The sequence below is a fragment of the Pholis gunnellus genome (assembly GCF_910591455.1).
Source record: "Pholis gunnellus genome assembly, chromosome: 5".
NCBI lineage: Eukaryota > Metazoa > Chordata > Actinopteri > Perciformes > Pholidae > Pholis > Pholis gunnellus.
The window spans coordinates 12,266,891-12,283,638 of record NC_136531.1 but is presented as its reverse complement, the minus strand read 5'-3'; the positions used below and the strand labels follow the sequence as shown (position 1 = coordinate 12,283,638).

Below are 16,748 nucleotides of genomic sequence, written 5' to 3'. Positions count from 1 at the left end.
AATGAGCCTGACATGTCAAAGAGATAGAAAAGTATGAAGGAACAATATATTGATCACATTGCCATAGAACATACACTGCCTGGCCAAAAAAAAAGTCGCCACCTGGATTTAACTAAGCAAATAGGTACGAGCCTATGTTCAGCAACAGTATGTGCTCAAAGAATGAGGTCGGCTGACTACCTGAATATACTGAATGACCAGGTTATTCCATCAATGGATTTTTTCTTCCCTGATGGCACGGGCATATTCCAAGATGACAATGCCAGGATTCATCGGGCTCAAATTATGAAAGAGTGGTTCAGGGAGCATGAGACATCATTTTCACACATGGATTGGCCACCACAGAGTCCAGACCTTAACCCCATTGAGAATCTTTGGGATGTGCTGGAGAAGGCTTTGTGCAGCGGTCAGACTCTACCATCATCAATACAAGATCTTGGTGAGAAATGAATGCAACACCGGATGGAAATAAATCTTGTGACATTGCAGAAGCTTATCGAAACAATGCCACAGCGAATGCGTGCCGTAATCAAAGCTAAAGGCGGTCCAACGAAATATTAGAGTGTGTGACCTTTTTTTTTTGGTGGCGACTTTTTTTTGGGCCAGGCAGTGTGTGTCCTCAATACTCACCCCACTGAACAAGGTTGCCATGCTGCCTGTAGAGTGTGAGCACTCCACAGTGGAAGGGTCTCTTCCTGCCTGCCTATAGGTTTGGGAGATGCACTCACAAAACCATCCTGACAGGCATTTCTTGGATAGGGCTTTCCTAGCCACTCCATCCCCAAAGCACATGAACAACTTGTTCAGTATTTCTGATGGGGGCCATACAGTCAATATTTGCTGGGCAAGAACTTTTCCCAGCAACAGGCAATGGGGGATCCCACTGTTGCTACCTGGATGGTATGTTGTATGTCAAAATGCTTTCATGGCTGACTGTGTGAGTATGAATTAGCGTCACACATGGAAGCGGTGTTTTATTAATCTAAACAAAAGACCACATCATGAGTGTAGTTTGTGCATACATTATATTAGTAATACAGAATGTAAAATCCAGTTGTTGCTATTAACAACAACTTGTCATCTTCCCATACAGTACATGCAATAGGAATGACACACCAGAAGAGGGCTGCATTGCCCCAAAGCTCATTCAAACCTGGTCGTGTGTGTGCAGCTTTCGTCCCTAAAATGTTTTATTGACATTTTTGTTTGCTGTTCGTCAAGGTCACACAGCTCTCACATCACCCCTGGCCTCTTGACATGAGTTTTGATTCTGATTTTGATTTATTTCTTTGTGTTCTTCTTTATTTTGTCCACTCAGTGAATGAAGACACATTGAACTCCATAAACCATTTTCTTCCACCCTATGCTCTAGCTCCGGCCCAAAATGAATTGAGTGTATCTCTGCAACAAGGTCTATTTGGATAATATTGTTATCATTGTAGTGGCTATTCGAAAAAATACAACAACAACAAAAAACCTACATCAAAAGGCCACTGATGCACCATTTTAGTCGGTTTGTAACTCAGACAAGAGGTTTGATGTCCGGTCGTGATTTTCAGTTTAGGTGGATTTTATTGTATTAATCAAAAGCAAACATTTCTCATGCGGTGTCTCTCTTCCTCTGCTCTCTTGCTCTGGTAAAAAAACATGTCCCTTCCTGGTGCATCACCTGACACTGACACAGCTCCTACCTATCCATTCAGTGCTAGTTCAGTGAGTTTTGATCGAGTGATCTTATCGCATGATAAGACACAGTTGGAATCTGTGGAGGCTTTCTTTATGACATACAGTTTGCGGGTATTGCATGAACTAGCAAAATTGCACGTGTTGCGATATTTTAGCGGCCACCGTGGTTCTCCTAGAGATGCTTGGGGCACGAGAGAAGTTTCAACTGGCTGCAATCTGCAACGTCACCACTGGATGACGCCAAATCCTTCACACTACACTTTTGAGACTGGGGTAATCACAGAGAATGTGTAAGTGTATGGTAACTAAGCTTAATTAAGTTGAGGAAGGGAAACAAATGGAATATACTCCACATTACCTAAAAAACAAACGAAAACCTTTTCTCAGAAAGAAAGAAAAAGAAAAAAAAAAGAATTCTTGCAGCATTACATTTCTCTTAAAAGCCTTTTGCAAATTATTGGTATATAAACATAATTTTATGAAGACAGGGTAGTCCAGAATATTATAATGCAATTTTGAAGCATCATGAGGTATAGTAATATTATTCATCAGTATTACACCGTTGATAATGAAATGTTTAATCATATTCGATAGGTCACTTTATTTACCGCTTAGCCCGGGAATCAACCTCTGCTCACTCCTCTTTCAGAAACAAAAGAACAGATGTGCTGCCAGTCTATCCTGTCTGTAAGGCACACTTGCATTACACATATGAATGACTGGTCTGACAAAAAAAAAACAATCTGAGCCAATCTGCCTTTTATTGCACCCTTCATTAAAAATCCCCCCATGTTTAATTAGAACACATCCGCCACACTTGAGATATGTCTGTCTCTGGCTGAGGCCCAAGGTATTCAAGCTTGGCAGGATTGGTTGCGCTCTACTGCTCACTGAAACACATGAAAGGGATGATGAGAGCCGTTTTAAGGGTATGAAGAAAGTGAAGTTGCACTTGTAAGTATAATAATAATAATATTCATAAGTATTCATGCTTCATCCATCCTATATATTTAAAACAGCAAAATGGTGTTGTTGTAAATCTTCTATTTTCATTTAGTGTTATTATTTCTGTTTTGTTCTCCAATTTAATAATGAATTGTATCATACAAAACATTAAGCCAAAACTAAAAATACACAACATTTTTAAAATTATTTACAGTATATTTGGGATAGACACAGCACTTCAGTGACCTCTGTCCATTTGACTCATTACAAATGACTCGTGCCTGGTGAAGTTATTACAGCTCCTAAAGGAGACATGAATGTCTGAATCAAATGTCATGGCAGTCCATCCCATATATATCCACTTGCTGGCGGCACTTCAGGGGAGGGATCACCAAAGTCAGTTGGATACACGTCTGGGACTGTCAATGTACAGAAATTGCATGATATACCCAATAGTTATTTCTGTATGGACCAAAGTGGGGGTAGAATGACTGACATTGCCATCCCTAGACCCACATTGTATAGTACGGCTAAAAAAAACAAAGTATTTTGACAGACAGCAAAAACATTCAGGATGTGCACTGATGTCTCTGGAGAATATAAATTGTTTGTTTTGCTGTAAAGTGCATAGTGTATTCTCAGCCGGAGCAATACAGTTTATGGATCTATCAATGGTTCCAATGACAGGGTCATGTTCTTACATCGGTTTGGTGTCAAATATCGTTTCCTGTCTTTTTAGTGTTGGGAATAACATCATTTTTCCACACTCTGCGATACAAATGTATACCTTCCAAAGTGAGACGCAGATACAAATACTGGTTTGCCCTTATTCAACATATCACGATAAGAATTTAATTGACAGTCATTTGATTTGAGGTGGCAGGGGAGTTGGCAACAGACTGTATTTTGTTGCTGTGATTGTTGTTGCATGCATTCATTACAGCCCACTTCCCAGCCCATCCCTCTCATCTCTGTGTAAAAGGTGCAGTATGATGCAGACATGAGGACAGACGAACATCTCTATGCTTCACAGGTGAGTGTCATTTTTACACCGTTTTCTGGTAGTGCATGATGTGAAGTTTTACGATAGACAACCCTTTGTTTTTAATCTTAATTTCTAAAAACGTTTTAAATGCTAACTTCTATAACTAAGCTAATTCTTAGTAATGTAGCTGTTCTTCGTAGAATCAGATGGAAGAATCCTATTGACAGTCCTACCATCATACTAATAGTATTGTATATTCCTGTATTGCTGCATTGCAAAAGATATAACCACCTATTATCCATGACAAAATTAAGAGATGGCCATTATCTTTGAATTATATATGTTACGGTATTGTCATTATTACCAGGCAATTTTTATTATTCACTAAATTACATTTTTATAAGCTTGACAGTAAGACATTACGTACAGTAAGCTTTTGCACTAAAATTGTACTAATTATTGTCTACTGGCAGTGTAAATTACAATTAACAATAAGAACATTATTTCGTGGTTAATGAGCAAAAATAGGTATTGTACCACAATAACAGATTATAATACAACTGTATTATTGTTGCAGACAGAAATGGCAAAGTAATGGACATTTTTATTATTAAATAAATGATAAGTATGCCATCAGCCTTTATGTAAGATACACAGATAGACAGCCAGGTTAGGTGACTATACAGAAGTCTGAAGTTCTGTCAATTTTAAAAGTGCAATGTGGAGAGAGAGAGAGAGAGAGAGAGAGAGAGAGAGAGAGAGAGAGAGAGAGAGAGAGAGAGAGAGAGAGAGAGAGAGAGAGAGAGAGGATAAACTTTATTTCAGAGGTTCCACTCAAATAAGTCTACAAGCCCTGCAAAAATCTACATATTCACTCAGCATCACTTTCCCATCACCACTGCACTGTCCCTGTAGTGTTCATTCAAATCTATTCTTATTATATTGCTCCCTGTTCTGTATAGTCATATGTATTCTGTTATGTGATATACTGTAATGTGCAATGTATGAATCCAGAGGAGCAAAACACGTAATTGTTCCCAGAGGCAAACACACCTGTGAAATTAAATAAATGGCTAACATTCTCAAAGAATTCCAATAATCTATGGGATGCATGTAACATACAGGGTTAACATTCCTGAATGTGTATGTAAGAAAATGTGACTGTGGAGTCAAGTTCCATGTATTATCTGACACAGAGTGTTTCTTGGTTAAGAAGACACATGCAAAAAGTAATAATATATTATTTTCCTCATTATATATAGGTATGTGTTGATGAAAAGAACATCTGGTTTTGCTCTCAACACGCAGCAAAGAGATGGCATTTTAGATAAGCCAATTACACCAAAACAGGTGCTTTCCAGGCCCACAGTCTTTTATGATTCCTATGTCGAACTTAAGTTTACAGTTTAGAGATTAATTAACTAATGAGAAGTTACCATGGAGCAGCATTTGGGACAAACCAAACAGAAACCTGGGTGGTTTGTCAATGTTTTCACAGTTAATGTGCTACCGAGGAGTGTGACCAACACACTCATTACTAACAACTGTATCTGTGTGTGTTTTGACAGGCTTGACTTGACCATGGATAACAGCAGTTTGGGATTGCTCGGAGATGCTAACACATCTCTTCAGATCGAATTTCAATCCTGTATTACTTTGAGGAACCAGGTCTCTCGCATTTTCCTGTATGCCTTCCTCTCTGTCGGCATCGTCTGCACAGTAGTGGGAAACTTCCTTGTGGTGTTGTCCATCGCCTACTTCAAGCAGTTGCAGTCACCCACAAACTCCTTTGTCATGTCCCTGGCAGTGGCTGACTGCCTTGTTGGCCTGGTAGTGATGCCGTATAGTATGATTCGAACCGTGGAGGGATGCTGGTACTTTGGTGTCCTATTATGTCAGCTTCACTCTAGCCTAGATGTCATGCTCTGCACTGCCTCTATATTCCATCTCAGTTGCATTGCCTTTGACCGCTACATTGCTGTCTGCAACCCGCTAGTTTACTCTTTAAAGATGTCCCGCAGTCGGGTAGCTCTCCTTATTGTTATATGTTGGGCTGTTCCTACGCTCATCTCCTTTGGCCCCATAATGCTAGATCTCCATATTGCCGGTGTGGACATCCTGCTTCCTAAAGATGTATGTGTGTTTTTGGTCAATCGCATTTATGCTGTCATGGCTTCTTTGGTAGCCTTTTACTTGCCGATGGCTATCATGTTAATAGCCTACTGGAAGATCTTCAAAGCTGCCAAACGGCAAGCCAGGCAGATCAGCGCCATGGAAAGCCAGATGGCTGCTGGAGTTGGCAAAGACTCAAGCAAGAAACAAAGACACCGAAACACAATGAAAAGGGAAAGAAAGGCAGCAAAAACCTTGGGTATCATCATGGGAGTTTTCCTAATCTTCTGGATGCCCTTTTTTACAGTCAACATTGTGGACCCGTTTATTGAATACAGCACGGAGGTGGTTGTCTGGGATACATTTTTATGGCTAGGATATATCAACTCATCTCTGAATCCCTTCCTGTATGGGTTCTTCAACCGTTCCTTCCGTAGGGCATTCCTGATGTTCATGGGCTGCAGGGTATGTCTGCCTGGATCCTCCCCTGGGATGGACCTGTCGCACACAAGGAAAGAGGCAAATGAACGTGCAGATTAACCTGAAAATAAAGATAGTATCTGTACATGTTGTGTAGGCATACAAAGTGAACAGACACGGCTACATTTTTGTAAATCAATGTCACTTTTTAATTTGGTAAAACCAAGTTTTCTGTCAATATGATGGAAAATGTGTTTAAATCAGGTCAGGAGATTCCCACTACTCTGTTCACCTTGGTTGACACATACAGATATTGATTTATTTCCATACATTTTATTGCTAATTTGTCAAAACACACTATTTTGCTTCCCAAAAGCACAAGATTTAAAGGTGAAAAGATGCAAGAGGTGAAACAAACAGAACAATAGTGACATCTGCTGGATGAGGCAGATAGTATAAAACAAATCAATGGCTCAACTTGTTTTGCTTTTTATTTTATTTCTTACGTTAACAAACAATAACATTAGAAAGTATCCCTAAAAAAGCATGTTTATCTCACATTAGCACTCACTTGGCAAAGAAATTACAGTTAAGCGGGCCAAGAGGACACATGGATTTACATATCAATGCCAAGTTAACTTCTAAATCCAACAGATAGAATAAATACTGTGCAGCATCTTTATTCATAGGCGGACTCTTACCTTTACAATGCCTTGTCAAAACCCCCAAAATTGATGAAATATCATGATTCATTTTGACATATTACTTTTGATTAAACCCAAACATTCTCGTAACAACAAAAATATTACTTGTAACTCTTATTTTGCTCTGTTAAGAGTTTTCAAGATATTTGTTTCAATCCTTTACATTTGTATGTTCTTTTTTTTCTCTGAAATCAGCTGAAATATAAATTTAATATATAAATTTAAAGAAATAAGCGGTAATATAGAGGCTAATGTTAAATGTCTTGCTGAAAGGGCGTATGCGTGTCAACTGGGCTGTGTAATGTCGATGCACAGTGCTTCCAAGTGACAGCAATTAAAGTAAGTCAAAGAATCTGGCTACTACTGTGTCCACTTAAATGGGATTGAGAAAAACGTTTAGTCCTGTTTGGGCTGGGATCAAGCCATTGTTCTCAGTCTGCAGCTTAAATAAAGCTTGGATTCACAGATGTTTTGTGAACAAAAAAGTACGTCCCACGTCGGTCCAATATGGCGCTCTGAAGATAAATAAAAGATTCTCTGGTTGCCCCCCTAAATGTCAGTCTCTTTAAGACCATAGCAGTCTGCCAGATCAATGAATTGATAACTGCTCTGCTCACAAGAGTTGCAAATCCCCATAGAGACTGTGTCTACTGTGTCCATCCGACCCAATGCAGGTTTGGTTCCTTTTCCTGGCCCTCCCTTGATTTTGTTTGACAGATTGTTCACTTTCTCTTTGAGCTGAAAAGAAGATTTTTGCAGAGGTGGAAACAGACTCCATCTCTTGAAACCTAGCGAGGGCCCTTTCCCCTTGTGAAACAAAGAGTTGCCACAGGATTCGTGCACAGCATAGCCGGGCTTACAGTCTCCCCTCTGATCCCTTGTCATTCCCTTGACAGCCGTCCGCCACCTGTGGTCATAGAAGCGACGCAGGACCCTCTGTCTTTGATGACACTGGCACCTGAGGAGCCGAGTGAATGCCCGCTGGAACTCTTTGCTGGAGCAGGGGTAGATCATGGGGTTGATGCAGCTGTTAAAGTAGCCCAGCCAGAAGACCACTTTAAACAATGATTCTGATGGCTTCAGTGCTGGAAAGAAGGCACCTAAGAGGAGATGGATCCATACGAAATATTTGTGAGGAAACATACAGGAAACGCACAATACAAGAACAGTAAACTGCTGTCATTGTTCTGTTAAAAATTCAAGAACATTTTCATGAGATATATTTCAAAACCAAGACCTGTTGAAGCTCAATGTAGGTACAGTAAGATACGTTGTATTATCTTTTATGTATACCAAATGCTATGATAAATAACGGATTCAAAGTTTTGGCAAAATGATGCTGTATCTAATTTTGTCAATCTGTATAAAATATTTCATAAGTAATTTGAATAATTGTATCTTATCATATCAATTTGACAAGAGGTTTGTTGTATCAATCAATCCATTTTTAAATAGTTTGTGTTTTTAAGAAGTTATACAGGAAAACGGAACCTGAATCTCAAACAAACAATGCACTCTACCATTGTATTATGCTTGTGCTACATATATGTATTTTTCAACCCTTTGACTGTAAGGTATTAACAGCATCATTTGTGTGGTGATTTGTTGTGTACCAGTAGTAATGGGAGGCTGTGACATTTTGTGGACTTTTATTCATGGTGACAGATATTTACTGAGCATGTTTCAACCACAAATCCTTTCATGAGGCTCTTGCTGGACTAGAACATGTGAGCTGTTTTGTTATTTGTGCAAAGTACTTGAATCCTTTCTTGAGTGATTTTAATTGATTAAAACATTTGTCTTCATTAACCAGACAGATGAAGCAACATGAAGGGGATTTAAATGTTCCTGTGGTGTATGCTTTCTCTGAGGGGATATGGTCTTTGTCAGGCGTTTGAATGAGTCAGCACAGAAGTAGCTCTACTTGATTCCACATGTAATTATGTCACCGCCTTAGCTTGTGCACAGGTTCATTCAAACCATGTCTTTGTCATTAGTGTCTGCATTATGAAAAATCCTGCCATGGACAACATTAAATATTCCAGTTATCAGCTTCTTTTGGGATGATAGAGCATTAAAATGTAACAGCTAAGATGTTTCCTTTTTAACTGCCTAAAGGCATTTAAAAAAATGGATTGAGGCTTTTTAAAGTTCTTCCAAATAACATTACAGAATGGTAATTTTCCATTAATTAGATAAAAGTTTTGTGATAAAAGGTTAGTTTCCTTTCTGCTTAATATCAACCCAAGCCTTATAGCTGCTTTGCTCATTTTATCATACTTGCAATGGCAATTTTGGTATGACATGAAATGACATGCTATTTTTCATGGAAAGCGGCCTCATCCTACTGCAATTCCATGTTGTTCTTTTCTCCCTCTTGAATTTTATCATAGTTGTTGACCCTGGACACAGAGGCAACATGTCACAGTGCTAATGTCAAGTCTGCATTGCCTGAGCCCAGAAGTCCATTTTCATTTCAGATGTGTTAGTACAATTTAGAAATATACAAAATGGCTTGGATTGTCATTTAAACAATGGTTCATGCTGTTTTGACATCAGCTACCAATAACACACTGAACACTTTATTGTGCCATTTATTCAGAGACAAAAACGGTATAATAAAACGGTTCTCTCTCTGACTTGTATGTTTTTCTGCAGCATGAAGAATATTCTGTGTAGCTCCGGCTACCTGCCTCTTACTTTGCTTTCCTTTCGTCTCGTCTGTAAGTCATTGACTCAACACTGTTAAAGATGAATAAGTGATTAAAGGGAGTGATGTTATCCACTGATTACTCTTACTGAAATGACATCACCTTAAAGGCAGACAGCAAGTGATTCACCACCGTGACGCACTACCACTACACCGTGACAACAGATGATATATTTAAGATTTTTGTTTTATTGCTTATTAGATAATATCTTTTAAAATGTAGATGCAGACCGTCCTCCCCAACAAAACCCCAGTATAAGTCAGTCAACAGCTTAATGCAATGGATATTTACATTTATAGGAGAAAGTCAGATAAGTGTTGTATAAAGAGCAACACATTATGCGTAAGGAGGAGGTCCGGATGGGTGGAAAGAGTTTAGAGAATAATCTCCTTGACATTTGATGCTTCAAGGATGAAGCTAGTTCAGTGAACACTTGCATAACCACTGGTATGCATTTATAGGGAGTCTTGTTGACCAAATAACATATTGTAATGATAAGCCATAAACTGTAAGTTTACTATTCTTACCTATACTGATGGTATTCTATCATTTTCTTATTGTCAACAAATTCCATGAAAAAACTGAAACAAACTATGAATTTGTCTTTAAAAACACCCCCAAGCACATTAGTGCCTACAGAAGACATACGTCTCTAAAAACGTATCATCGATATATTATTATTAAAGGCAAAACCATTTCCTCAGCAGTAGACAGTGATTTTGTTGAGGACTAATTTCAGCTTCAAATTTGCTGTGTTAGTGATTAAAGCAGCAGGGGGTGTATAAATGAATGACAGTCCCCAGGTGCCTCATAATAAAGGAACATGTCACTCAGAGAAACTGTGTGGCTAATTGATGTTGTTTTCTTTTCTATCGTTTATGGACAACAAAGGAAGTCTCTAGCACAGAGAAATTAGGTTCATCAGGTCACAGGCTACAATACTTGTTGGTCATATCAATTCATTGTTGGTTTTGGTCTTCTCATGGGATTTGTTGACAAATAGAAAAATATAGAATATCACCAGACTTACCCTTCATAGAGAGACAGCCTTGTGTTCTTTATAAACAAGTATAATACACCCACTCCCTCACCAGTCAGGTGAAACGCTCCTTTATTTATCAGCTTAGTTAAATACATGGTTTGGGGTTATTTGACATGTGTTCCTCATCTAAATGTAGGATCCATTTTGTTGATTAATACATTTGCTTCATTGAGTATGTTTTCATTCAAATATTTGTTTTATTGTTTCTTGTGATTGCTAATAATTGTTCTCTTCTAGGTCCACTTCCTGGCTGAGGATAGCGCTCTCATTAACATGCACACGTGAATGCCCCTTGCTCCACCAGGTGTTGGTACTGTGGACTGTACCAAATGGGACCTTGGGATGGGGGAGGAATCAATGGGTTCATTTTTTATTTATTTATTTTTATTTCAGCCTTAGATAGAATCACTGTAGCTTGACTCGTATGTTATAAAGTTATTGTATCTTAATGCCTGAATGGAAATACTGATGTTACTAAAATTCCTACTAGCTTTAATTGTCTGCCTAATTGTACCCTTACTGTTAGCAAAGTAGTTTTAACTAGGAAGTATTTGAGTTTTTGTTGTCTTTTTCCTGTGAGCTGGGGATCCCTCCTTTGTGTCAGGGAAGTATCCTTTATTCTTCTATCAATGCTATTTGTCTTACGTATACTGATTTTAAAGTAAGAAACCATAAACCAAGTTCCTTTACTCTTGTGATCATTTTGGTTCTCCAAACTTCCCAGTACTGCCGGCTCACATCCTGATCAGCAGGGTTGAAATTTGCTCACCCTAAGTAAATTGTATGGGTCCTCATACAGCTCAAAGTAAAAATGTAAATCCATCTAAGCATAACTGAAGTAATGTACACCTTTAAAACAAAGAAAGTCAACTATAAACAGCAATGATAGGAAACTTGAAACATGTATGAATGTGTGACTTTATGCTGGTTGGATTTATGTCAGCCAAAAATAAAGGAAAAGCAGCAAATTATACATAGTTGAATAATTCATACAATAAAAATGTATATTCCCTGTGAGAGACGTTTTTCTGAAAGGCCATTTCTTTTTATTCCATCAGTTTCTGGTATTCATGAGTGTGGTGCAGCTAATTGTGTTCGGGCGCTCTCTGGAGCTTCAGATGAGTCAGACTACTCCGTCCAGATTGGCATCATCACAGAGAACGGGCCTGATTGGCACAAGAGGTGATAAAAGTATGTTTGTCTCTCAGGTTATTGATTAATCATGTCTCAACAATGTTCCAACATCGATCTGAAATGATATTAGATTGATGGTGTGTTGATTTGTAGTCCAATAACAATCAATCTCATTATTGTCCTTGCTTATATTCAATCACAAGAGGAGATGGAGTATATATCCATCTTAGACTTCTGGATACAAATATTGCCCTTTTCCCTTCCATTGAATGAGTAAAGTTATGAGCAGCTTCCACTTCATTTCTTGCACCCTCTCTCTTCCTGCAAGCTTGACGGTAATTTTATTCAATAAATCTGGAGGTGCAGCAAGAATGACAAGTCTGTACGTGCTATATCTGATAAGACACTGGCCATTTGTTCATAATGGCTTTCACAATCAATTATGTGAAATAGTATGCTAAATTAAAATTCATGAGGCCACCATAAGTGTGTGTTGTCAATATAGGCTACTTTCTTAAAGTGCAGCTGTATATGCATGGTGCATACTTCAGTTTGATGTAGAATCCATAATGACTTTCATTCATCATCCCCTCTGAAGGGCTTGTCTCATCCAATCAATACTGTGGTCTGTTGCTTACATTAACACCTAATTTTAGTCCTCAGTGTAAATAATCTCACATGTTCAAGACTTCCAGGTAGATTTTAATGTTCAAATTAAACTGTAACCTTCCCCTGCAATGAAGATAAAGAACACAAAACCCTTCACAAACAAATATATGATACATATTTGTGTTACTATGTGAGACTCTCACTAAAACAGGCAGCCCATTGGAAGTGGTACTTGCGGCTGTGATGGCTGCAAGATGTTGGGAAGATTCTCATTAGTGTAGAATGTTAGTCTCTTATGACTGCTCTTTTAAGAATGTTATATTAGCCATCTGAAAAAATAGGCTTGAAAAATAAATGACAGGCATGAAAATAAGCCACATTAATAGTCAAGTTGCAGTTTTGACCTGCATGCACTCACCAAAATATTTGCTTTTAGAAAAATCTTAGTTTTGATCACTTCCTGGCATAGTTTTTTAGAATAAACAGTGAATGAAATCCAACATGTGCTGTTTTCTATTTTCTCTAATGCCTCAATCTTACTGTAGTTTATGTTGAAGATTTTCATGAACTGTAGTTTATAGGTTTAATACTGTCAGCAAGTATATTACGTTGTATATAGATCTACGCGGTTCTAAGGAGGAGCTGCAGGCTGATAAAGTTTAATCACAAGTGACGCGAATTCATAACTGATCACAATAAAATGAATTACCTCGAAAATATATCACTGCAAACGATTTACCTCATAATCAGTCCATCTGTTGAATTGTTATTTTAGTTCCTTGAATACATTTAATGTGCTAGAAATGTTAAGAATGAATCAATTTGATGTCAGTGACAGAGATCATAGTCTCTACCAAGTTATAACATCCCTTTCTGCATACACTGGAATAGACGCGCTGGGGAACATGTAATGCTGGACCACATAAGTCATCAGACATACATACCCATAGGCAGAAAGAAGAAAAAGGGCAGCCAACACAAGATGAACATCCCCACAACGATGGCGAGGGTTTTAGCAGCCTTTTTCTCCCTGGAGAACTTCATCAGCCGCACCGACAGCGAACTTCGAAACGGGTGGTTTTTGTTGCTCTTTGAGCTGATCGGGCGCGCGTCCTCCAGCACGCTGCGACAGTGTATCCGGAGGACCACTTCCATCGACTTATTTCTCTCTCGTTTGACGCCCGCTTCTAGGCTCTTAGTAGTCCTGCGGGCCACGACATAGACCCGAAAGTACATGATGAGAATGACCATGAGCGGGAGGTAGAAGGAGAAGAGAGAGGAGAAGAGCGCGTAGCCGGGCTCCTCTGTGATGCTGCAGATTCTGTCGTCCACAGGCGGCGGTTCCTTCCACCCCAGGAGTGGTCCGACAGAGATGACCGTAGATGATACCCAAACGAGCCCTAAAATAGCTATTGCCTTCTTCTCTGTCATAATAGTCGGGTATTTCAGGCAGTGTTTAACACCTATGTACCGGTCGATGGAGATGACGCAGAGGCTGAGGATGGATGCGGTGCAGCAGAGCACATCCACCGCTGCCCAGATGTTACAGAAAACCCGGCCAAACACCCAGCATCCCAGAACCTCTAGAGATGCAGAGAAAGGCAGCACGATAATGCTCAACAGCAGGTCTGCCATGGCTAAGTTGACGATGAAGAAGTTTGTGACCGTCTGCAAATGTTTATTGCATACAACGGACAGGATAACCAAAATGTTCCCAACAATTGACACCGAAATAAAAACGAAGAGAAAGATCCCAACCCCGACAACCTGCGAGTCCACATTGAAGTTTGGGCATGTCGTGAGGCTGTCGTTTGGAAATATTTGGTCCAGAACAGATCCATTAAAAGCTTCAGCCAAATAGATCCCATTGCTTTCGTTCCTCAAGTTGAAGTCAGTCATTTTGAAACGCCATAAAGAGAACTTTAGAGTAAGTTTTCTCAAGAAAGCAATGTGTCGTCAGTCTCTATTTCCAGTGAAGCGGGCGTCTTTCGACTCAAGCGACTGATATCAGAAAAAACAAAAAGACCAAACAAAAGTCCATATGACTGCAGGCAAACGCATGCATGATTATGAAGCTGTTGTTTAAAAAAAAATGATCTCACTCAAAAAACAATTGAGGCAATAAGAACAAAAACATCAAATGCATTTTAACGCATTTTTTCCTTGCGGTGGTTTTCCACGGTGGCATCCTTTGTTAAAAACTCCCCGATCACAGAGTCGGAACTGGTACAGCAGGTCTGAACCTACAGCTCCACCCACACGTCACATATTTACTGGTGCGTTCAAAGTCTCCACAATAGAGCAACACTTTAAATATGGGCACGGATTCTACAGTTTTCCTGCCACTTTATTTTGTTACTTCTTTATCTGGCATGTTTTCATTAACGGGTCATAAGTGCCTAAGATTGTTGTTTCAATGCATCTATCAGTCTTGTAATGCCCTCAGGGAAAACTATCCGAGACAACCTCTCATCCACTCTTCAAATATAAGAAAAGGCAGCATCTGTCAGATCATCTTAACAGCCACCGGGCATCAACGAGTGCCTTCTTCAGGCAGAGCTATGAATTCTCACATTGACACAGCAGCTGCCATCCTAGGCCTTTTCTGCATATAGACAGGTCTGTACAAACCACCAGGGAGCCTGGAGGAGAGAAGAGGTCAAAAGGCAAAGTCACAGAGCGGATAAACGATCCCTGAATGGGAAAACATCAGCCCAGTGTGTTGTTACATACAGTGTGGGGGAAATAACAAATTCTACATTTGCACTCGTTACTGTAACAAAGTTGTTTTATGTGTGCGTGTTTGTGTGTGTGGGCTTATTGGTGGGCTACTTTGGTCCATATATCATCTGATCATTCAATTGTTCTAGATGCCTAGCAAATCAAAGTCAATGAGGGAACAAGAGTGTTATTGTCTCTATTCATAGAGCATCACAACATCACTGTCTAAACTTTCATGTACAAAAAGGACAAAAAGTGTCATCGGTTAAATGCATGAAACGTTGCTTAAAATAAGTTGCAGATAAGATTGCAAACAGCAGAGAAACAGTAGGCCACCAAACAAAATGCCAAAAATGGACAAACAGATTTGTGACTAAGATTTCGATTTTATTAATGTTTTCTTATTTATTAGATAACCCATTCAAGAAAACACACATTTCGGTTTTGTAAGCTTAAAAGGGGACGAAGATTATATTGATATGTTTTTTTTTTTTTTCGTTGGCTAGATTAAATGGAATAACTAAACGATCGGATGAAATTGGACTCTACTTTACCACCACGAGCAGGTTATTGTGTCTCACTACATGTTCAAGTCCTGATAAACTGTGTGTGAATGGAAGAGATGAAAGGAGTTAAATCAGCAGCTGCAGCAGAGAAGAAGCTACTGGTGTGTTTGCGCGGGCAGAGCTCCATTCTGCTTTCCGGAAATTATATAAATGTTTGCATTCACAGTTTTAGTTCACAGCATTTTTGTACTTCAGCATAATGTTGCAAAATGTTGTATATATCTTAATTAATAACTCTTGTAATGCAAAACCCACGACATTCCTGACCTTAACAGTCGGGGCACGCTGCATCTGGCTAACATGGTAAATGCTAACATTCTCATGTTAATCCCTGATTTGTAGTGGACTTGCTGAGCGCAGTGGACTTGTTATACGGGACAAAGACTTCAAGTTGACTTGTCATACAGGGTAAAGAAGCCCGGATGGACTGGTTTCATTATGCTTTGAGAATGAACGAGAAGAGAAGTGGAACCTGGAGCAGAGTGTGGAGGACCTCGCCGTGCCGTTAAGACAGGGTGAGTGCAACAACACACTGCTGAACTCTCCGAAAGTCAACAATCGCATAATTGCTAAGCAACGTAGTTGTGTGTGCGGTGTGTTAAAACAATGCAGTCTCTCCTGTGTTTGTTTTTTGTACATGTCCACGTTATCTGCTGTAGTAATGTTTTACTCTACTGTTTATTCAAAGATAAGTTTCAGGCGCTGTGGTGTCCCTAGCTTGTATTTTTTTTATCCATCATTTTTGTTAATCATTTTCGGAGTTTTTTCATTTGTTGGGTTAATTGTTGTGAGGCTACACTGAGGAAGTCACTTGTATATTTTTATAACTGATAATCAGTTGTTTGCACAGACTGCAGAGTGCAGAGAGCTCATCTGTTTGTTTGGACAGAAGTGGTCTTGTTGCTAATGTTGTATCATCAAACCCCCCCTAATGACCTAATATTACTGTATCCAAGAAGTAAATCCAATTCCAGATTTACAGAAGACGGTACTATAGTTTCTGCTGATACTATACTGCTGTAGTTCACATAATGCTAATCATTCGCTGCTGATTGTGGTTTGCACATCATCTCTTATTATTTGATCTGAAAAGGAATTCAGGTTGTTCCCTGT

The 16,748-nt window shown here is 39.2% G+C and overlaps 2 protein-coding genes across 2 annotated transcripts; one reads left to right on the top strand and one right to left on the bottom strand.

The window, feature by feature from the left end:
• Positions 1-5,197: 5,197 nt before the first annotated feature.
• On the top strand, positions 5,198-6,268 carry LOC306696725 (5-hydroxytryptamine receptor 4; the record flags this gene model as incomplete). Its single annotated transcript, XM_079160403.1, has 1 exon — positions 5,198-6,268. The coding sequence occupies one exon, from the start codon at positions 5,198-5,200 to the stop codon at positions 6,266-6,268; it is 1,071 nt and encodes a 356-aa protein (XP_079016529.1).
• Positions 6,269-7,401: 1,133 nt separating this feature from the next.
• On the bottom strand, positions 7,402-14,247 carry adra1d (adrenoceptor alpha 1D; the record flags this gene model as incomplete). Its single annotated transcript, XM_079160266.1, has 2 exons — positions 7,402-7,952; positions 13,293-14,247. The coding sequence occupies 2 exons, from the start codon at positions 14,245-14,247 to the stop codon at positions 7,402-7,404; spliced, it is 1,506 nt and encodes a 501-aa protein (XP_079016392.1).
• Positions 14,248-16,748: the final 2,501 nt, after the last annotated feature.